Source organism: Hemitrygon akajei, chromosome 3 (genome assembly GCF_048418815.1).
Source record: "Hemitrygon akajei chromosome 3, sHemAka1.3, whole genome shotgun sequence".
NCBI classification, from domain to species: domain Eukaryota; kingdom Metazoa; phylum Chordata; class Chondrichthyes; order Myliobatiformes; family Dasyatidae; genus Hemitrygon; species Hemitrygon akajei.
This window is the reverse complement of record NC_133126.1, coordinates 26,477,504-26,500,173: the sequence shown is the minus strand read 5'-3', so window position 1 is coordinate 26,500,173 and position 22,670 is coordinate 26,477,504. Positions and strand designations below refer to the sequence as shown.

Genomic DNA, 22,670 nt, shown 5'->3' with positions numbered 1-22,670 from the left:
CAGGCACTAGGTATTGAGGAGTCTGATAGCTTGGGGGAAGAAACTGTTACATTGTCTGGTCGTGAGAGCCCGAATGCTTGGGTGCCTTTTCCCAGACGGCAGGAGGGAGAAGAGTTTGTATGAGGGGTGCATGGGGTTCTTGATAATGCTGTTTGCTTTGCGGATGCAGCGTGTAGTGTAAATGTCCGTAATGGCGGGAAGAGAGACCCCAATGATCTTCTCAGCTGAACTCACTATCCGCTGCAGGTTCTTGCAATCCGAGATAGTTTAGTTGTTGTTCAGACCAAACATCAGAATGGCAAAAAAATGAGATCTTTGACCATGGAATGATTATTAATGCCAGACAGTATGTTTTGAGTATCTCAAAACTGCTGATCTTCTGGAATTTTCATGCACAACAGTTTCCAGAATTTACAAAGAATGGTGGGAGAAACAAAATAACAGCAGCAGTTGTGTGGGTGAAAAAGCCTTGTTAGTGAGAGACATCAGAGGAGAATAGCCAGACTGGTTCAAGCTGACAGGAAGGCATCAGTAACTCACATGACCATTTGTTACAACAGTGGTGTGCAGAAAAGCATCTTTGAACACACAGCATGTCAAACCTGGAAGTGGATGGGAGGCAGCAACAGAAAGTGTTGGTGTACCTAATAAAGTGGCAACTGAATATAGTTGTAATCAAAAGTTTGCTCACTCTTTGAAGTATAGCAACACCCCCACCCCCTCCTGAATGTCTGGCCTTTTACCACTGAAAGTGGAGAAGGAGCACAAGGAGCTCCCATAATGGTATTGAAGACCTTAGTAGCATACACTGAGAGCACAGAGAAAAGCTCTTATGTAATCCACCTCACAAACAAGCACCCAGCCCTTCAACCACATCCTAGTCCATTGGTGGAAGAGCCAGTGACTCCCACAGTGGCCTCATCAATCGCTTCAGAATTTAAAAAAAACAGTGAGAGCAAATCCTTCTCAATCCAGGGGAACTGCCTAATATATTTTATCTTGGACTCATGAATGTATTAACTTTATTACCAAAGAGCAACAGGACTGATAAAGTATAAATATCACCAAAACTGAAGTATCCTGAACATCTCGGTTATGGTAAGGTTAACTAATTTCTTTGCATGAATAGATTAATGAGTGTTATACATTGGTTTCATTAAAAAAACCTACTTTTAAAACAAAAAAATAATTCTAACCTGAATTTCTATGTGTGTTTGAGTCTCTTTGACACATGGTTATTATTCCTCCTTGTAGAATGGAAGTGAACACTCAAAGGGAGATAGCAGCTCTGAAACTCTGTGAAGGACACCCGAACATTGTAAAACTGCATGATGTTTACCACGATCAGGTGCGTTACTACAATGATTATATCACAAAAGGAAGTCATTTGGTTCTTTGAGCATGCACATGCTCTATGCAGGAGTAATCCAGCTAATTCTACTCCCCTACACTCTCCTTGTCATTCTGTTTTTTTTTCTTTTCAAATGTTTGCACAGTTGTCTTTGAGTGTTGCTGTTGAATTCCAGATTCTCGGTACTCATTTCCAAAATAATATCTTCCCCTCATGTCATTTTTTTCTGCTTTTACCATGGTCATCCTCATTCTGTGGTTCTGATTCTTTGCCCTTCTGTCAAACGTGGGAATAGTTTCACTCTTTCATCTCTTCTGGACCTTTTATGATTTTAAATACTTATATCAGGAATCTGCTTAGTTCTAAGGAAAACTTCCTCTGCACCCTCTCTCCTAAAACTTTGCATCTTTCCTGAAGTTCGTTGCCCTAACTGGATACTTCAGCCCACAATATAGTGCCAATCCTTTAACCTACTTGAAGATCAACCAACCCCTATTTTTCTTTTCTCCATGTGCCTATTTAAGAGTCTCATAAATGTCTAATGTATCTGCCTATACCTCCAAGCCTTGCAGTGTGTTCCACTCATCCACCAATTTCTGTTTTTAAAAAATCCTACTTCTGACATCCCAACTATATTTTCCTCCAAGCATCTAAAGTTTTGCCCCCTTGTATTAGCCAGTTCTATTCTGGGGAAAAAAGCCTCTGGCTGTCCAGTTAGCCTTTTATCACCTTGTATACCTCTACCAAGACACCTCTCATCTTCCTCAGCTCCAATGACAAAAGCCCTAGTTCATTCAAACTGTCCTCATAAAAGAGAGACTCTAATCCAGGCAGCATCTTGGTAAATCTCTTCCATAGCTTCTAAAATTTCCACTTCCTTCCTATAAAGCAGCGACTGGAACTGAACACAATCCTTCCATGTATGGACAAACCAGTTTGATAAAGCTGCAACAGAATCAGAGTCAGATTTAATGTCACTGGCATATGTCATGAAATTTGTTGCTTTGTGGAGGCAGTACATTACAAGACATAATAAACAACTATAAATTACAATAAGAAATATATATTTTTTAAAAAGAAGTAAGTATTGCAAATAAAGAGCAAAAACAAATATTGAGGAAGTGTACATGGGTTCATTGTCCATTCAGAAATCTGATGACAGAGGGGAAGAAGCTGTTTCTGAAATGTTGAGTGTCTTCAAGTTCCTGTACCACCACCTGGATGGTAGCAATGAGAAGAGGGCATGTCCCAGTGGCTGTTGAACTCAATGTAGCGGTACAACCATAGTGTATGACACATACAGTATGTACAAAAAGCATTGCAGTTGCTTACGTATTCTGACAGCAGCTTTATCACAATCAAGAAGTAGGGCCATGGAGGCACAGTACAAAGTTCAAAATTAACAGTATTTATTATCAAAGCATGTACTGTATTGTATACAGTTTTGAGATTCTTCGTCTTGCAGGCAACCACAAAACAAAAACGCAATAGAACCCATTAAAATAAACCCACATAACCAAGATTGTCAAACACACAATCTGTGAAAAAAAAGAACAACTTGTGCAAACAATTAAAAAAAACAAAGAACACACAGAACATGAACAGCAGAGTCTCCAAAAGTCAGCCCACAGCCACAGAGCCAGTTCAGCAATGAGGTGAAGGAAGCTGGTCCAGGAGCCCGATGACTGCAGGCCGTAGCCACAGAGCTAGTTCAATGCTGAAATGAGTAAACCTTGTGGAATTGTGAGCACAGCACTGGTTCATCCTTCATCCTTGACCTGTACGCCTTGATCGAATAGTAAACAAAAACACATGGAATATGATTTGTAGAGTTCCTGAAAATGAGTTCCCAACTGTTGGAGTCCATTCATCATCGAGGTGAGTGAAGCCTGTCCAGGAGCCTGATAGCTGCAGGGCCACAGCTGCTCCTGAGTATGACGACTTGGGTCCAAGACTCCTGCACATCCCACCTGATAGGAGTAGCACCCAACAGTAGCAACGCTACCTGCAGTTCCCCTCCTTACCGCACACCATCCTGATTTAGGAACAATATCATTGTTCCTTTATTGCTAGGTCAAATGTTTCAGGGAAATAAGGAAAGGATGAACAGGATTGAAAAGAAAGAAAGAAAAATTAGCTTTATTTGTAGCATGTATATCAAGGCATTGAAACGTACTGTGAAATGCGTCTTTTGCGTCAAGAGTGTGCTGAAGGCAGACCTTAAGTGTCGCTATGCTTACAGCACCAATATAGAATGCTGACAACTTACTACCCTTAATCCATATGTCTTTGGGTGGCAATCAGAGTTTTTTTGTCTTTGCTTCATCTAATGCACAAAAACATCGTAAGATCTGGCATCAGTGTTGTAAGCTCCCAGGAGTATTGCCACACACTTGCAGCACCACCACTTCTGGGTCTGTCTTCCCGAGTGGACTGAACATTTCTAGGGATTGTGGAGGTGGAGTTGCGCTTGATATTTGGATGGTATGGTTTTGTACGAACCATTATGCTAGGCTTTAACTGGAATAATCTGTGGGGCACATTTCAGAATTTAGACCTAGTGATCAAATGTTTGTGAAGTGGACATTTTCTGGTTTTATCTTTTTTCTTTTAATCTAGAGGTTATAATATATTTCCTTTCAAAGGAAATCACTCACTGTTTTATAACCACTGGATTAGTAATTAGCCACTAAGTGTTACTGGTTAGGGACTGTTAGGCTACATCCACACTAGACCAGATAATTTTGAAAACTCCGGTTTTGCATAAAAACAATAGGCGTCCACACTATGCATTTTTGAAAATATCTCTATCCACACTGAAACGGAGATTTCGGCAAACCTTCGCATGCGCAGGACACATCTACCGAAAACAAGCGACATGTTTGGTGTCGAATCTCGCCGTAAAAGTGCGCGTTTGTGCAGTTACAGACTAGAAAAACTTAAAACAACAGACAGCTGTTGGCTCTCGCACAGGAGAACTTAAAACTAAAAAAAAAAACAAATACTGGAGCGTACGGAGGCAACCGACAGGGAGTTCACGGACAGATTGACCTGGCTGACGACAAACATTGAAAAGCTGACTAACTCTGTTGCATTAATAAAGCACCTTGTTAAATGTATAAAACATGCCTGCATCAGTGTTACCTTGTATTTCCATACAATGTTACATTAGGCTGTTACACATCTATTGTCAGAGAAGTGCTTGCATAAATAGGTAAACCACCTTCATATGAGCAAGGACAGTAAACAGGGCAAAGTGAGTACAGTATACTTATTTATTCAGTAAGTTATGGGTCAAAGTAGTTGGTGAGTACATTTCTAACTCTTCTGGCTTCAGTCTCTTTGCATCTGTTCTGAAATTGTTAGGTTGTGTTCAAGAAAACAATGAAATAGCGCGCTGCTGTCTGCCAGCGTTTTCGAAAGTCTCCAGTTACCCCATCCACACTGATCTGCCCGAGCAGCGTTTTCAAAAATACCCACCCTGGAAAGCATTTCTGAAAAGCTCCGGTTTCGGGGGACGAAAACGCTGTTTTAGTGTGAATGGAGGGTAAAAACAAAGAGAAAAAGCTTAGGTTACGGATTTATCCAGCGTAGTGTGGATATAGCCTTAGATGGACAAGTGGATGAAAGAAAAATGGATGGCTCTGTGGGAAGGATGAGTTAGATTGATTTAAAGTAGGTTAAAAGGTTGGGACAACATTGTGGGTTGTATTATACTGTAGTGATCTATGTTCTATTTTATGGCATGATGGTTTGCAGCTTGGTATCTTCCAACACTGCTTGATCTATGCTATTCAATGTGATCTTGACTGTCTATGGAGTTCTATGATATTAAGAAAAAAATTCTAGTAAAATTAGCTGCTTCTATGCTCCAAAATTGTCCAGTTTTTTTTAATTAGTTTTTCAAAACATTTTACAAATTAAGAACCCCAATTCCCAATGAGGAGCGTTAATACAGTGCAAAATTAAGCATACAATAACAATATGCTACAAAGGAAGAGAATTTTAACAAAAAAGCACCAAAGTTAAAGACAAGTAAGCTTAGTGTCCTCCCCAAGCCCCACAACACAAGAAAAAAAACAACTCCAGACCGACCACAACACAATATAGAGAGTATAAGTCAGGACAGTCAAACTCCCAGACTGTGAATACACTTAGCAACAGAGGAAAATAATGCCTACTACCAGAAAAAAAAAGGGAGCTGAAAGCAAGGGACCGAAAAGAAGAAAAAAAAAAGAAAAAAAAACCCTAGTCAAGAGGAAGGTTATGAAAGTACTCGATAAAAGGTCCCCAGACCTTACGGAACTTTAGATCCGAATTAAGAACTGAATAATGAATTTTTTCGAGGTCCAAGCAGGCCATAATGTCGTTAAGCCATTGCGCATGAGTGGGCGGGGCAACATCTCTCCATCTAAGGAGGATCAAGCGTCTCGCCAGGAGAGAGGCAAAGGATAGTAGTCGGCATTTGGTCGGACCCAGACATAAATCTGTCTCGCCCCAAAAACCGAACAGAGCAATTAAGGGGTTTGGTTCTAGGTGCTGATTCAGAATACCCGATAATGTAGTGAAGACACTTTCCAGAATTTCTCCAAGCTAGGACAGAACCAGTACATATGGATGAGAGAGGCCACGCCCCTCTTGCATTTATCACAGAGCGGACTAATGCCAGGGTAGAATCGAGATAGTTTAGATTTAGACATATGGGCTCTATGAACAATCTTAAACTGTAAAAGGCAATGGCGAGCACAAAGGGAGGTTGAGTTAACCGATTTGAGAACTGAGTCCCAGCTCTCCTCGGATAAGGAGATATTTAAATCCTGCTCCCAGGCCATTTTAATTTTATCCACAGGGGCCCGTCGTAAGGCTGCTAGTTTATCTCGGATAATTGATATTAAACCTTTACCTAGTGGATTAATGGAAAGAAATAGGTCCATAGCATTTTTCGCAGGCATTTCAGGAAAGTTAGGAATTAAAGGAGCAGTAAAGTGTCGGATTTGGAGATATCTGAAAAAGTGAGCGTTAGGCAGGTTGAACTTAACGGAGAGCTGCTGAAAAGAAGCGAAGCGATTATCAATGAAGAGATCTTCAAAATGTCTAATGCCCTTCCTGTACCAAACATGGAATGCTGAATCGTACGTAGTAGGTAAAAAAAGGTGATTATGTGCGACAGGGCTAGAAACGGAAAACCCCTGGAAACCATAGCATTTCCTGAACTGAGCCCATATACGCAAAGTGTGTCTAACAAGAGGATTAGCTATTGTTCTGGGCAGACTGCTAGGGAGTGCAGAGCCAAGAAGTGCAGATATAGATAATTCTTTAGTGGAGCTCAACTCCATTGCCACCCAGTTAGGGCACTCGGGTTGACCGTGGAAGAAAGACCAGAAGGCAGCACAACGTATATTAGCTGCCCAGTAATATAAGCGAAAGTTAGGTAAAGCCATGCCACCCTCTTTTTTAGATTTTTGGAGGTGGATTTTATTAATTCTAGAGCGCTTATTCTGCCACAGATATGACAAAATAATAGAGTCTAAGGAATCAAAAAAAGATTTAGGAATAAAAATTGGGATAGATTGAAATAAGTATAAGAACTTGGGGAGAACATACATTTTTACAACATTGATACGACCTACCAAGGACATAGATAGAGGTGACCATTGTACCAGACTCTGTTTTGTAGCATATGAAAGATTGACAAAGTTTTCACGAAAGAGATCTTTAAACTTCCTTGTGACTGTAATTCCAAGATAAGTAAATTGATTATGGACTACTTTAAAAGGGAGATCACGAAATATTAGTTCTTGTGCTCCTTTATTTATTGGGAAAAGTTCACTCTTATGTAAATTGAGTTTATAGCCAGAGATCTGGCTAAACTGGTCAAGAAGTGAAAACATTAGAGGTAAGGATGTAGATGGATTTGAGAGAAAGAGTAATAAGTCATCAGCATAGAGAGAAACTTTGTGCTCAACACCCCCTCTCCAAATCCCGGTCAATTCAGGACAATTTCGAAATGCTATCGCCAGAGGTTCTATAGCCAAATCAAAGAAAAAGGGACTTAAGGGGCATCCCTGATGGGTGCCACGTTTGAGATTAAATACTTGGGATTTCTGAAAATTAGTTAGAACAGAAGCAGTAGGACACAGGTACAGCAATTGGATCCAAGCGATGAAACTTTGGCCGAGGTCAAATTTTTCTAAGACTGCAAAAAGGTAGTTCCACTCTATACGATCAAATGCTTTCTCCGCATCAAGGGAGATAACACATTCAGGAGTCCCAGTTGGAGCTGAGTATAAAATATTAAATAGACGCCGAATGTTAAAAAAAGGGAGACGGTTTTTAATAAAGCCTGTTTGGTCATCAGAGATAATGGAGGGAATAACGGTTTCTAATCTATGAGCCAACACTTTAGCTAAGATCTTTACATCAACATTGACAAGAGAGATCGGCCTGTACGAGGAACACTCTGTTGGGTCTTTGCCCTTTTTTAAAAGAAGAATAATAGATGCCTCATTGAAAGAGGGTGGCAATTTGCCATAATTAAACCAGTCAGATAATACTGAAAGTAACTGAGGAGAAAGAAGTGAAGAGAATGATTTATAAAATTCTACAGGGAACCCATCAGGTCCAGGAGATTTCCCTGAGGACAGTGCAGAAATTGCAAAAGATATTTCTTCTGGTGATATAGGCGCATTGAGTTTGGCTTTGAAATCAGATGAAAGTGAGGGGATATTCAGATTCTGTAAAAATTGATCCACAGAGATATTGTCATTCAGAGATTCAGAGGAATAAAGCCGAGAATAAAAATTTTTAAATGCGTCATTAATTTCTAAATGATCCGATGTAAAGTCTCCGTTCTCCTTCCGGATCTTTGTAATATGTTGTTTGGCTTTGGAACGCCTCAGCTGATTGGCTAGGAATTTACCAGACTTATCCCCATGAATGTAAAAGCGACTCTTGCTTTCGAAAAGTTGGCGTTCGACAGGTTGAGTGGACAGAAGGTTAAATTTAGTTTGGAGTTCAACGCGCTTCTTGTATAATTCAGGGTTCTTAGTTTGGGCATATATTTGATCCAATTCTTTAATCTGGTTAATGAGGTCTAGTCGATCTGCACGGGATCTTCTGTTGAGATTTGCTGTGTAAGAGATTATTTGACCCCTCAGATATGCTTTCATGGCATCCCAGACAATCTGGGATGGCACTTCAGGTGATGTATTAGTGTTAAAATAAAAGGTTATCTGATCCTTAATAAATTTTACGAAGTCATCATCCGATAATAAAGTTGAATCAAACCGCCAGTGTTTATTCCTCTGAGGGAGACCAGGAAAGTTCAGAGAGAGGGTAATTGGGGCATGGTCAGAAATCAGTATACTCTGATAGTCACAAGAGTGGGCAAATGGGATAAGTTGGTTATCGAGTAAGAAATAGTCAATTCTAGTGAAGGTATGGTGAACATGTGAGAAAAAAGAATAATCTCTCTCCGTAGGATGGAGGAAACGCCATATATCAGAGATACCAAAATTAGAGAGAAACGATTGAATAGCTAAGGCAGATTTAGTAGGTGATCTGGTAACAGAGGACGATCGGTCCAGTTTAGGATCCAACCAACAGTTGAAGTCACCACCCAGTATAAGAGAGTATGAGTTTAAGTCTGGTAGTGAGGAAAAAAACCGTTCAAAAAAGTTAACATTATCAAAGTTGGGGGCATACAGGTTTGCTAGTGCAACTTTAGTGTTATATGGTTTACCAGAAACAATAATAAAACGGCCATTTGTATCAGATATTTTATTATGGAGTTCAAAAGGAATATTTGAGTTAATAAGAATGGAGACTCCCCTAGCTTTAGCGGCAAAGGATGAATGAAAATGCTGACCCGCCCACTTTGACAGAAGTCGGGAGTTATCAAAACAACGAATATGAGTTTCTTGAAGGAAAGCAATGTCAGCTTTGAGTTGTTTGATATGTGAGAATACCTTCCTCCTTTTAACAGGGTGGTTCAATCCCTTTACATTCCAGCTCACGAATTTAAGTGCACTAGCCATTATCAATTACTAATGCATAAAAGGCAGCAGGCATATAAAAAGTCAAGCAGTACAATAGCAGTCTGGGAGCAGAGATGTAAACATAGATTCGTAAAGTCAAAATATAAACATGTCCTGAGCAATAAAGAGAAACAATAAATGCAGTGAGTGATGTTGGAACTGGAAAACTCACCCCATCCGCACAACCCAAAACTAGACGGCTACCAAAACAAGTAGCTAGCTCTACCAAAAAAATTAACCCAAATACAACTTCCAGATCTGTGTCATTAACAACAGTTCCGTATAAATACTATAGCAAATAGTAACTAGTTTATGCACTAGAAAACATAACTACAGATTAGAACACCTTCTGCAGAAATATAAAACTTAATACAGAGAAAATCGGAAGAAAACCAAAACTAACCTACCCGCAAAAAATTATAGAAGAATAAAGTAAGAGAAAGGGAAAAAAAAGGTAAGAAAGAAAAAGAAAAAAGAAGAGGAAGGGGAAAATTATAAATTCAAGACGAGTATTTATCAACCATTTACAGAGAGGGGAGAAAAAAATTCAGAGATTAGAAAAAAGGGGTGAAGAAAAGAAAAAAAGATAAAATAAATAAATATTTTTAAAAAAGGAAAAATAAATCAGCAATTAAACTGTGAACCAACAAACTGGAAGGCCTTCACTAAAGACTTCAAACCTCCAAAACAAGTTAGAGTTAGTTGTAGAACTCTGTAGGTAAAGTTATACAAGAATAAAAATAGATTACACACACACCAAAACCCGGGAGAGATTGTCAACAGCCCTTAGAGTTTCAATGAATAATGTCTGAGTGATTCAAGTGAAGTCTGAGTCCAGAAAAAGTAATTTTACTACGAAGAGTACTTATCCACCATTTTAGGAGGTCCGATCAGATTCCGAAGATGACTGGATAGCCGGAAGACTTGCCACAAATGCTTCAGCTTCCTTCGCTGATTTGAACCGCTTGTATTTCCTGGTATTAAGATTGATTCGTAGATCGGCAGAATTGCGAAGAGAAGGTTTGAAACCACGATCAAAAAGCACTTTCATTGCGCCTTTAAACTCAGCGCGCATCTTTAAGGTCTGGGGTGCAAAATCTTCCACAAAGCGAATGGTTGTATCCTGGAAAGGAAAAGACCCCCTGCGACGCGCCTCTACAATCAGACTGTGTTTTACCTGGTATTGATGGAAGCACAAGATTACTGGTCACGGACGGGAGCCCAGAATTCCGGGGGGAACGTAGACCCTGTGTGCCCGTTCGAGCTCGGGCGGCTTCGGAAACAAATCTTTCCCGAATATCTCACAGAGAAACTCGGCGAAAAACTTCACGGTTGATCCCTGTTCGGTCGCCTCTGGCAATCCAAGAATTCTGAGGTTACAGCGTCTGCTGCGATTTTCGAGATCCACCATTTTGGAAAGAAGTTTGTTAGATTTTTCCTCTAAGCTGGAACAGAGAGTCTCCAAGTATCGAACACGACTTTCTAAATCTTCAGAAGTCGAATCGATGCGAGATAAGTGTTCAGCATGTTTGTCCACTTTATCGTTGATCCGATCCAGTTTGTCTTCTAACTGTTTGAAAGCGGTTTTAAATTCCTTTAAAATTTCGTCTCGGAGCTTTCCGAGCGCAACCATCATCTTGTCCGACGGGGTCATAGCTTCTTTTCTCCCGGATTTAGAACTCTTACTAGACATTGTAAGTTAGATATATTCACAGGCAAGTAAGAGATACCGAAAAAATTCCTAACTAAGGTTTAAAAAATGGAGACATTTAGTGCAAAGATAGCGACAGTAACGGAACAAAAGTTCGGAGCAGCTAAACAATCGCCATCTTACCGGAAGTCCCCCCAGTTTTTTTGATATATGGCAAACAATAACTTTGGGATCTGTAAATATCTGCAATTATACACATCAATCCCTGTGTAGTCATTGTAAAGATAAGTCCTTGACGGGTTCAATATGTGACTGGAAGCTGGCGAGTATTCAGTACTAGCAAAAGAAACATTTGCTTTCAAGAATTTTCTTCGTTTCAAGTTTCTACATAACATCTACATAGTAGGGCGGCATGGTAGCATAGTTAGAGTAGCACAGTAGCATAGTGGTTAGCAGAGTGATATTACAGAGCCAGTGCCCAGAGTTCAGTTCAGCCACTGTCTTTAAGGAGTCTGTATATTCTCCCTGTGACTGCATGGGTGTCCTCTGGGTGCTCTGGTTTCCTCCCAAACTTCAAAGATGTCCAGGTTAGTACTTTGTAGTTAATTGGTCAAATGGGTAGAACTAGCCATGGAGGGGGAGAAGATGGCGGTGCAATGCAGCACATGCAGCCTCTCTGGACAATGGATATCCGTTAGGTGTTAAGTAGGGGTCTGTGCACAATCCTGATTTGATGGAGGCAGACGTGAGAGCGTGGAGGATCATCTGGAGAAACTTCTGAAATGCCCGCTTCGCTGCTGCTGCTACGGTGCAGTCCAGAATCTCCGGAGGAGAAGGCCTCCGAGACCTCGGCTTTGCTTGTTTCAACGGCCGGAACGAGGTCGAAGGCGCTCGGGAGGCTGTATCGGAGGGGCTGGTCGGAGGCTCGAAGTTTACGGAAGGACTCAGAGTCTGCTGTTGTCGGGTGCTTCCGAGGCATTGTCAGTGCCTGGAAGTTTATGGCAGGGAGAGTTCTCCCATTTGCTGCCTGATATCGGGACGATTGGAGTCGATCGGGGCTTGAGACTTTTTAAACCGCGTCCATGGTCTGCGTTTATCGAATTACGGTATTGTTTTGCGCTGCTGTAACTAATGCTATAATTATGTGGTTTTGTCAGTGTGAGTTTGTCGTTTTTCTTATTTTGTGATATCACTCCGGAGGAACATTGTATCATTTCTTAATGCATGCATGCATTTCTAAATGACAATAAACGAGGACTGAGTGTCCTCATAACCTAAAAATTGTGCGGCGCGGTCTTGTTGGGTCATGGGCCTGTTGCTGCACTGCATCACTAAATAAAATAACATTTCCATTAATAACCCTATTAATTTTCAGTTACAGGTTGACCACCACAAATCTGGAATCATTGTGATCTGTGCAGTGCCAGAATAGTGATATTGCCGAATCACAGGTGGTTAAGTTAGGATTAAATAAACAAACACTTCTAACCCACATGATGATCACCTCACCTAACCTTTACAGTACCCTGAATTGAATTGACTTAATTTCTTACATGAGGAGTAAAACTCTTTACGTTAAGTCTCCGTCTAAATGTGCAATGTGCAATCACAGTAATTTATAATAAATAGAATAGTCAATGTAACATAGAAATAGACTGAAATCAGTGTGAGTTAATCAGTTTGATGGCCTGGTGGAAGAAGCTGTCCAGGAGCTGTTGGTCCTGGCTTTTATGCTGTGGTACCGTTTCCCAGATGGTAACAGGTGGAACAGTTTCTGGTTGAGGTGTCTCAGGTCCACATTGATCCTTCGAGCCCTTTTTTCACACCTGTCTTTGTAAATGTCCTGAAGCATGGGAAGATCACAACTACAGATGCACTGGGCTGTCCGCACCACTCTCTGCAGAGTCCTGCGATTAAGGGAGGTACAGTTCCCATACCAGGCAGTGATGCAGCCAGTCAGGATGCTCTCAATTGTGCTCCTGTAGAAAGTTCTTAGAATTTGGGGGCCTGAGGTGAAAGAGGTGCTGTTGTGCCTTTTTCACCACACAGCCGGTGAGTACAGACCACATGAGATCCTCGGTGATGTGGATGCCAAGGAACTTAAAGCTGTTTACCCTCTCAACTGCAGAGCCATTGATGTTAATTGGTGTTAGCCCGTCTCCATCCCTCCTGTAATCCACAACCAGCTCCTTTGTTTTTGTGACATTGAGGGAGAGATTGTTTTCTTGACGCCACTGTGTCAGAGATATGACTTCTTCCCTTAGGCTACCTCATTATTGTATTATTGAATAGTACAAGCTGGATACTAAAGCAAAAAGAAACAACAAATAAAAAGCAAGTGAACTGCTCTGGACTTAAATTTTCATCAGAAACTACCTTAACGAACTCATCACAAATTCAGCGGCTGCTTCCATGTCTGCTGACCGTTTTTCACCACACACTGTACAAAAATTTATGCCATGTTGCTGCTTGTAATGCTAAACCCACCCTTCACTGTAATCACACAGAATCCAGTCCTAATTCTTCATGAAATAATATTGCTTGTTCCTTCACCATCTCTCCTGACAGTTCTATATCTTCGCTGATGCGGAGTTTAGACCACTTTATGTGAACTTGTTGTGAACAACTATCTAGTTGTGAACATCTTCCATGTTGCATTGTTTTCCATATGCACATCTTTTTTTTCTGATTCGCTGTTAGCAAAGAACTGGAGCAACTTTTCTTTTTGCTTCTTTTGTATCGTAAACTGTGGAGAGACAATGTTATACAAGTTGCATGTGCTTTTTACAGACACACCACTGTCAAGTTTTATCAGAACTTCCACCTTATCTTTAATTGATAACATAGGGTGTTTGCACTTTACTCCATGAGAAGCACTTCCTTTATTCAATAAAGACATGATTTGGGTTAGATAAGCATGTTATAAAAATAAATGCAGAAAAACACAGAAGAATGACTTGCTTCTTTGGCACGACAACGCGGGAAATTTGAAATTAGGCTGGCAAAAGTTATGTCTGAACCAGCGGTGGAACTGGATTACTGATTTCCAGATTTGAGGTGGTCAACCTATACTAAAATTGCATTAGTCCTGGATTTATGCTTTGTGATTTTTGTTTAAAAAGGGAATTGAAGTCATTAGTTGCTTTCTGTGTTTTATGCAAGAACAAATACACCAAAAAAAGATTCCAAACAATCTTGCTTCCTTCCCCCAGTTTATATTTAACTGTGTTTTCAGATTAGATTTATTTATCATGTGTACATAGAAATAAACAGTGAAATGTTAACAAGCAACACACCCAGCTGCATGTTGGGGGCTGCCTGCAAATGTTGCTACAAATTCCGGTGCCAACATAGCATGCCACAATGGTCAGCAGAAAAACACAGATCACAATGAACTACAAAGCAACAATAATGAAACAAGCCCCTCTCTGTATAGTCTGTCTCATTTTGCTGCAACTCCTGCCAGTGACCAGCAGCATCCTAATATGTTTTTGCTGGCTGCTGCCTCCCTCAGCTCCAGCTCTTCCTTGGTCTGCCCAGGGGTTTTGGAATGCAAAAGTAACTCATTCAACATATCTGTTCCATACCAGCACTTGGAAAAATGATCCGATTAGCTCTTGACATTATCCTTTTCAAGTACCTGCCCCACTTCCTTAAGAGCCACTTCTCCCACCCTTTCAGTCAGTAGGTTCCAGGTCATAACACTTCGTTGAACACTATGTAACAGTTTCTTCCCCCAAGCTATCAGACTCCTCAATACTCAGAGCCTGGACTGACACCTTGCCCTATTGTCCTGTTTATTATTTATTGTAATGCCTGCACTGTTTTTGTGCACTTTATGCAGTCCTGTGTAGGTCTGTAGTCTAGTGTAGCTTTCTCTGTGTTGTTTTTACGTAGTTTAGTCTAGTTTTTGTACTGTGTCATGTAACACCATGTCTTATTTTTACTATGTACTGTACCAGCAGTTACGGTCGAAATGACAATAAAGGTGACCTGACTTGACTTGAACAAAAAAACCCTCATTATTTCCATCTTAAATCTGTGTTTGACCCTGAGCCAATAGGCTGGTCCTGGACTTATTTCCACTTGGCATGACTAACTTATTATTATTTAATTATTTATGGTTTTATATTGCTATATTTCTTCACTATTCTTGGTTGGTGTGACTGTAACGAAACCCAATTTCCCTCGGGATCAATAAGGTATGTCTGTCTGTCTGACACTTGTTAGTTGAAACAGTTTATCCCTATCCTTTCTGTGAATACTCTGCCATACTGAACCAGATCAGACTTCCAGCATGTTGGATGTTTCTGGCTTCCGCTCCTTTCCTTTCCAGTCCTGATGGAAGGTCTTGACCCAAAACATTGACTGATTATTCCCTCTATAAATGCTGCCTGACTTGCCAAGTTCCTCCGACATTTTATGTGTTTTGCTCAAGATTTCCAGCATCAGCAGAATCTCTTGCATGTTAGATCAATTTCTGATTTCTAACTTATCACTGAACTTAAGTTTATTTAAAAATATAGATGCAGCAGATAAGTCTTGTGAGGTAATCACATGTAATTGTGTTGTTGTCAATTACTTACCAGAAAATGCATTAGTTAATTGCTTTACAAAAATTCACAACACTATTTATACTAAACTAAAAATAAGCAGAAGGAACTTGTATCTGTCTTTCTCATTGTTGTCCAACTTGGCTAAACTTCTCTAACCTGTAAATTCTTGTGCCTTCTAAACTTGGCAGTGTGTAGAAAGACAGCAGCTGAAGGGGTTCAATGCAATCCAAAAGTAGGCTGCTACTTTCATATTAACAGCATAAATTAACATATGAAATAATTGTTCAGTAACATTAGGTAGAAAAAATTGTTAGCATTGGATAGTTCATGTATGATACATGAGGATTTTTTTAGTTTTAAAAGTTGAGTTATGGAACTAAATTTACATTTTTATGTTATACATTTAAAAACTTCTAATTATAATAGTTATAAACAAGCGAAAATTTGCAGATGCTGGAGATCAAAGTAATACACACAAAGTGCTGGAGGAACTCAGCAGGCCAGGCAGCATCTATGGAAAAGAGCAAGTAGTTGACCTTTCATGCCAAACCCATTCATCAGAACTCCTTAATTACTGATTATTTTTCTTTGAATCTGTCAGTGCAGGAGGCCACTTTTTGGCCCATTATGTCAGTATTAACTCTTGAAAGATTTGTTGTCCACTTTATCCCACACCTATAACCCATAGACATGGATTAGGGTACAATTACTATAGAAATTGGTGCTTGATGGTCAGCACAGGCTCTGGTGGGTTGAATGGCCTACTTCCGTTCTGTATCTGTATGATTCGTGATATGTAAAATTTTAAGAACCTCCTTTGAAAGTCAATATTGAATTTGATTTCATCTCCTTTTCTAACAGCACATTTCAGGTAGGAGCAATTCACTGTGTAAGAAAATTGGTGCTCATCTCATTCTTCATTCTCTTTCTAATAATGTTAAATCTGTATACTTCGTTGATGACCTTTACAGTTTTGAATACCTCTTACCAGTCTTAATTTCCTCTGTGCAAAAGAAGAACAAGTTCGCTTTCAAGTCTCTCCAAGTATTCAACTTTTTATTTCTCTCATCGTTTGATTTGATCAAAAGACTGCACTTCAAATGTCTTGCCCATGAAGTAGGGAGAAATAACTTTAATGAGCTGCTGCCATCAGACTGAAGGCAGACTTAGAATGTATTTGGGTGTTTGACTTGCTTTATGTATTAACATTTGTGAAAAATGTGAAGAAACAAAATCTTAATTGTTTCAGTGAAAATTAGTAATGGTCAGTCAAGTTCTGGTAACGATTGCCCTGATTGCATGATATCATTTTACTCTCTATTTTCTCCTCAGCTACACACATTTTTGGTGATGGAGCTGCTGAAAGGGGGGGAGCTGCTGGAAAGAATTCGAAAGAAAAAACACTTCAGTGAAACAGAAGCCAGTTACATAATGCGCAAGCTGGTCTCTGCTGTCAGTCACATGCACGATGTCGGAGTTGTCCACAGGGATTTGAAGCCTGAGGTAATGGATGTAATAAAGACATTATGGAAAAGGGAGTATGGAATAAACACTGGGGATTCTGTGTTAAGCTATTTATAATTTCTGTACTTACCTTTCCCCTTTACTGTACCCTTCTTTGGTATGTGCCACCCCACCCCACAGCCTTTTCACCTTCAATGTTTCTGATGCCCAACTTACTTCAACGGTGAAGAGTGCTGTGAATCCAGATCTGGTGGTACTGTCGCACAATTGTTGTATATGACTAAAAAGTTCAACAAGCATCATGTTTTACAAAAATAACTTTCAATCCATCCTCTCTATCAAATATATTGCCATAATCAGCCAAAAAAGTGAACAGCACTACTACTTCATAGCCAGGTGTTTTATAGAACTCATGGCTTTAAGACTTGCTAATTTTACACAGAATGTCCAAATCTAATCTCAGAGAATTTGGTTGCAATGTTAGTCCATGTAGTGCAGGTCTGCATTTTTAATTTTAATGATCTAATTGCTTGTGACAAGTTTGTTTGATGTTATTTCCCTTTAATGTTTCCTTGATTTTCCCCACCCTGTGTCTAACAGTGTTTGAAGTTAAAAGTGTAGTCAACCTGGGTTCCTTCTTCATACTTCCCACTAAAGACCTACTCCCACCTCTTCCTGCACACTTCCATCTCTCAACATTTTTCCTTACAACCATCACAAAATGCAGATATACAGGAAATTCCACAGATGCTGATCAACGCACACATAATGTTGGAAGAACTTAGCAGGCCAGGCAGCATTGTGGAGGGAAATAAAAACTCTATGTTTTGGGCTAAGAGCTTTCATCAGAGTATAGAAAGTAAAAGGGCAGCAGCCAGAATAAGAAGGTGGGGAAGGGAGAGGCTTTTTAGCCTTTCTCTTCTGCTCACCTGCCTCTGGTTCCCCTCCTCCTCCGATTTTTTTTTCTATGGTCCACTGTCCTTTCCTATTATAAACAAGAGAAAATCTACAGGTGCTGGAAATCCAAGCAATACATACAAAATGCTGGAGGAACTCAGCAGGATAGACAGCATCTATGGAAAAAAGTAGTTGATGTTTTGGGTTGAGACCCTCTCCTATTAAATTTCTTTTACAGCCCTTTACTTCTTCCCACGTATCTCATCACAGCTTATCACATCAACTTCCACCACCGCAACCCCCCACCCCCCAATCCACCAACCTTCTCCCTCACCTGGTCTCACCCTTCCTTTCCAGTACTGATAAAGTATTTCAACCTGAAACATTGACTATATTGCTCCATTGATGTTGCCTTGCTTGCTGAATTCCAGCATTTTGTGTGTGCACCTCAAAATATGTCCCTTCAACAGTACCTGATCGCTTTCCAGCTTTCTCTCAAGCCTCATTTTAATTATCTTTTCCTATTTATAAGGTACTTCAATACAATAAAAGTTATTGTTATTGTTTATATATAAATAGCTTGCAAAGTCCTTGTTATCATCACCTTGTGGAGATTTATATTACCAAATTCTAAGTATGTCTTGTGGTACTTTAGTAGGTCACAATGTTCTGTCCAAATGCAAATAAGACAAATAGTATTAGTATCATTTGTGTATGTTTTCTACCTCAACTGCAGATGAGGCAGTCACAAGGCACCACTCAAATATTCAACATCTACTGTCTTGTCTGCACTGCTCTATCATTGTCTATGCAAAAACAGCAATTCGCTCTCTTTGCATTGAATTCCATGATTTGCTATTTTTGTGTACCATGGTACTTGATGCAGTCCTGTATTAGTGATTCATTTTAGTGCTATTGGTCCTCCAAACCAATTACTCAACAGATATCTACTCTGTATTTTGCTTTAAGAGCTTGTTACCTTAGACTGTGCAGGAGATGATGAGAGGGATCTGAGAGGTCCATGAACGAAAATGGAGCAGTTGCTGTCAGTTCCCAGTAGAGACCTAAATTCACAGTGTTGGTAGGGTGCATTGACACATTGTGATAAAAAAAAAAGAGTAAAATTATCCTGATGTCTTAATGAAAGGTCTCGGCCTGAAATGTTGACTGTACTCTTTTTCATAGATGCTGCCTGGCCTGCTGAGTTCCTCCAGCATTTTGTGTGTGTTGCTCGAATTTCCAGCATCTGCAGAGTTTCTGTTTTTTTTAAAAAAAATCCTGTTCACTTTGGTTCTGGGTAACCTATTTTTTGCTCATTAGTGCTCTGCTATCAGAAACCTTCCACTCAAAAAAAACATTGAAAAACTCAACAGATCTGATTAGATTTGCTTCTTACAATAGAATTTAATTTATTACCCCAATCTACCTCATTACGATCTTACACGTTATTGTTTACCTACACTGCACTCTTTCAGTAGTTTTTATTCTTTATTGTACCATATTCTAGCTCTAATGTAATGATTTGAACTGCATAAACAGCTCAAGTTGGTCCACTCTACCCTCCATTTCATCCTGTCCCACCTGGAAAATGGTGCCTCATATGCTAGGATGCTGTTTATTGACTTCAGCTCAGCATTTAATATGATAATCCCTCAGAAGCTGGTGGGTAAACTGTCCTTGTTGGGTCTCAACGCCTTTCTCTGTTATTTGATTAAAAGATTGGTCAGTCTGTGTTGACTGCAATATCTCTAGCTCCATCATGCTGAGCAATGGTACCTCCTCCACGGCTGCATTCTCAGCCTGCTGTTGTTTACGCTGCTGACGCATGACTGTACTTCCCGATCCAGTTCAAACCAAATCATCAAGTTCACTAATGATTTAGCAATGGTTGGCCTCATCAACAACTGCAAGACGGCATTACAGAAAGGGGGTAGAGTGGCTGGTGGAATGGTACAAGCACAACAACTTGAGACTCCATGTGGACAAGGTTAAAGAGATGATTGTGGACTTTAGGAAGGTGCAGGTTGACCACTTCTCTCCTCCGTGGAGAGAATTTCTGGGAGTGCACATGGTGGATGATCTTACCTGGCCCCTCAACGCCACCTCTTTAGTAAAGAAAGCACAGCAACATCTCCACTTCCTGAGGAGAGTGAGCCTCCCTCCTTCCCTCACCCCATTCTAGCTATTTTTTACAGGAGCACCATAGAGAATGCCCTGACCAGCTGCATCACTGTCTGGTATGGGAACTGCAAGGCATTTGACCACAAGTCCCTATAGAGGATTGCGAGGACTGCTGATAGGATCACTGGGGTCTCGCTTCCACCCATCAGAGCCCTTAGTGTTGTCCTTTGTTACTTTAATATTATAGTCCTAATTAAATAAATGCTAATTTGTGCCTTAAAGGTACAGAACCAAGCTGTGCAAAGCCAGACATCAATAGACTGTATCATATCATAGTCATACACAATAAACTTTGGAATTTTGCAGGAATTGATAAGACACAAGGAGCAATGTTAGGCCATTTGACCCATCTAGTCTGCTCCTCCACTCAGTCATAGTCTTTTTTTTGAGATACAGCATGGAGTAGGCCATTCCGACCCCTCAAGCAACACCACCCAGCAATCCCCTGATTTAATCCTAACCTAATCATGGGACAGTTTTACAATGACCTATTAACCTACCAACCCGAACAGTTGGCCCTCCTTATCCGCGAGTTCCGCATGCACGAATTCAACCAACCGCGAATTGAGAAAACCCGGAAGTGCTCTTCCAGCACTCGTTATTCGAGCATGTACAGACTTTTTTCTTGTCATTATTCCCTAAACAATGCAGTATAACAACTATTTATCTAGCATTTACATTGTATTAGGTATTATAAGTAATGTAGAGATGATTTAAAGTATACGGGAGGATGTGCATAGGTTATCGTGGATTGGGATTAAAAAAATCATGTTATCTTACTAAGTAAGTCAGAACAGCTACATCCAGTATTATTTAGTGTCAGTTAGTCAAACGTTTGTCTTAGAAAATAGTATATATTTTACCTTTCTATGCATATAAAACACTTAAGAAACGTATGTGTTTCAATAATTAAACCACTGTGTTGCTTAGTAATAATTGCAGCTTTCATCGGGGCAGGGCCTTTCTCACTTTATCCATTAAAATTGTTCCAATCGTTGGACCGACTGTAGCTTAAAGCTTTTCCAATGACGGATAGCATTTCACCTCTTCCCGATTGCTTTATTATTTCCATTTTATTTTCAATCGTGATTGTGATTATTTTCATGAACAGAAACACTGCGGATTTAGAGCTCCACCGGGTCCTAAAGACCATCGTTCTGAGACAGGTTAAATAAGGTCAGGGGTTCTGCTGGGTCCTAAAGTCCACCACACTGAAACGGGTTAAATAAGAGACTTGAGCATCCGCATTTTTTGGTATCCACGAGGGGTCCCGGAACCAATCCCTCACGGATAAGGAGGGCCGACTGTACATCTTTATCTTTGGACTGAGGGAAGAAACCGGAGCACCCGAAGGAAATCCACATGGTCACGGGGAGAACATACAAACTCTTTACAGGCAATAATGGGAATTGAACGTGGGTTTAAACCTCCGATTTAAATATACCCAATGACTTGCCTTCCCAGCCATCAGTGGCAATGAATTCCAGAGATTTGCTGCCCCCTGACATATAAAGGGATGTCCTTCTATTCTGAAGCTATTCTCTCTGGTCCTAGACTCCCCCCATTATTGGAAACACCCTCTCCGCATCTGCTCTATCTAGGCCTTTCAATATTTGGTACACTTCAATGAGATCCCCCCTCATTCTTATAAATTTCACCTCTAAGCTCTAAACCAATTTGCCATTTTACCATTCGGTGAGAAGGTGAACTATCTTTAGGCAGGACACCTTGCTGTTAAAAAAAGTTGATATTTCCGATCATCGTAGAAAATTCTCAAGAAAATAAATTTAACACTTCAGCCTGTACAGTATTGGCTCTTATTCAACAGTGTTGTCCTTCTCTACCCTATGCCTTCCTCATCACCTTATAATCTTCCCAAGTATTTTTCCCACAAGCAATAGGATCAGGAGTAGAACATTCAGCCCCTCAAATCTGCCTCACTGTTTAATCTGATCAAGGCTGGTCAGCCCCAGGCCTTTAACCAGCACCATAAGACATAGGGACAGAATTAGGCCATTTGACTCATTAAATTTGCTCCACCATTTCATCATGTCTGATTTATTACCACTCTCAACCCCATTTTCTCATCCTCTTGCTGCAACCCCCAAACATCCTTCTCAATCAAGAACCTATCAACTGCTGCTTTAAATATACCCAATAACTTGGCCCCCACAACTGTAGAAATGTTACAACAGTATTTACAGTGAATCTATGAGTGGTAGTAGCTGAACGGAGGTCTCCTTGTAGTGCTCTGCAGGGATCATTTCCAGTTAGTAGTGATGGCAGAGTAGACTCAATGGATCCAATAACCTAATTCTGCTTCTATGTCTTATGGTCTTAAGCTAAAGTTGAGGTTATGTGTATACTGAAGCAATGGGAAGTGCTTGGTAATATGCATTGGTGTTTATCATTCAGCATTTCATTTGTAAATTAAAATAATTGCATTAGTGCTGAGAGTGTGAACAGACTATGGATCACATTACTTCAAATTTATCTACTTACCATTTTTATACTGTTCTCTAAAATAACCAGAT

General features: G+C 40.2%; 1 protein-coding gene across 3 annotated transcripts in view; it reads left to right on the top strand.

The window, feature by feature from the left end:
* The window catches only part of LOC140724787 (ribosomal protein S6 kinase alpha-5), a 304,697-nt gene that overhangs the window by 243,365 nt on the left and 38,662 nt on the right, over positions 1-22,670 (top strand). For all 3 annotated transcript variants that reach the window (XM_073039390.1, XM_073039388.1, XM_073039389.1), the window contains 2 exons: positions 1,255-1,348; positions 16,927-17,097. In XM_073039390.1, the coding sequence (XP_072895491.1) occupies positions 1,255-1,348; positions 16,927-17,097 (265 nt within the window). The remainder of the gene's footprint in view (positions 1-1,254; positions 1,349-16,926; positions 17,098-22,670) is intronic.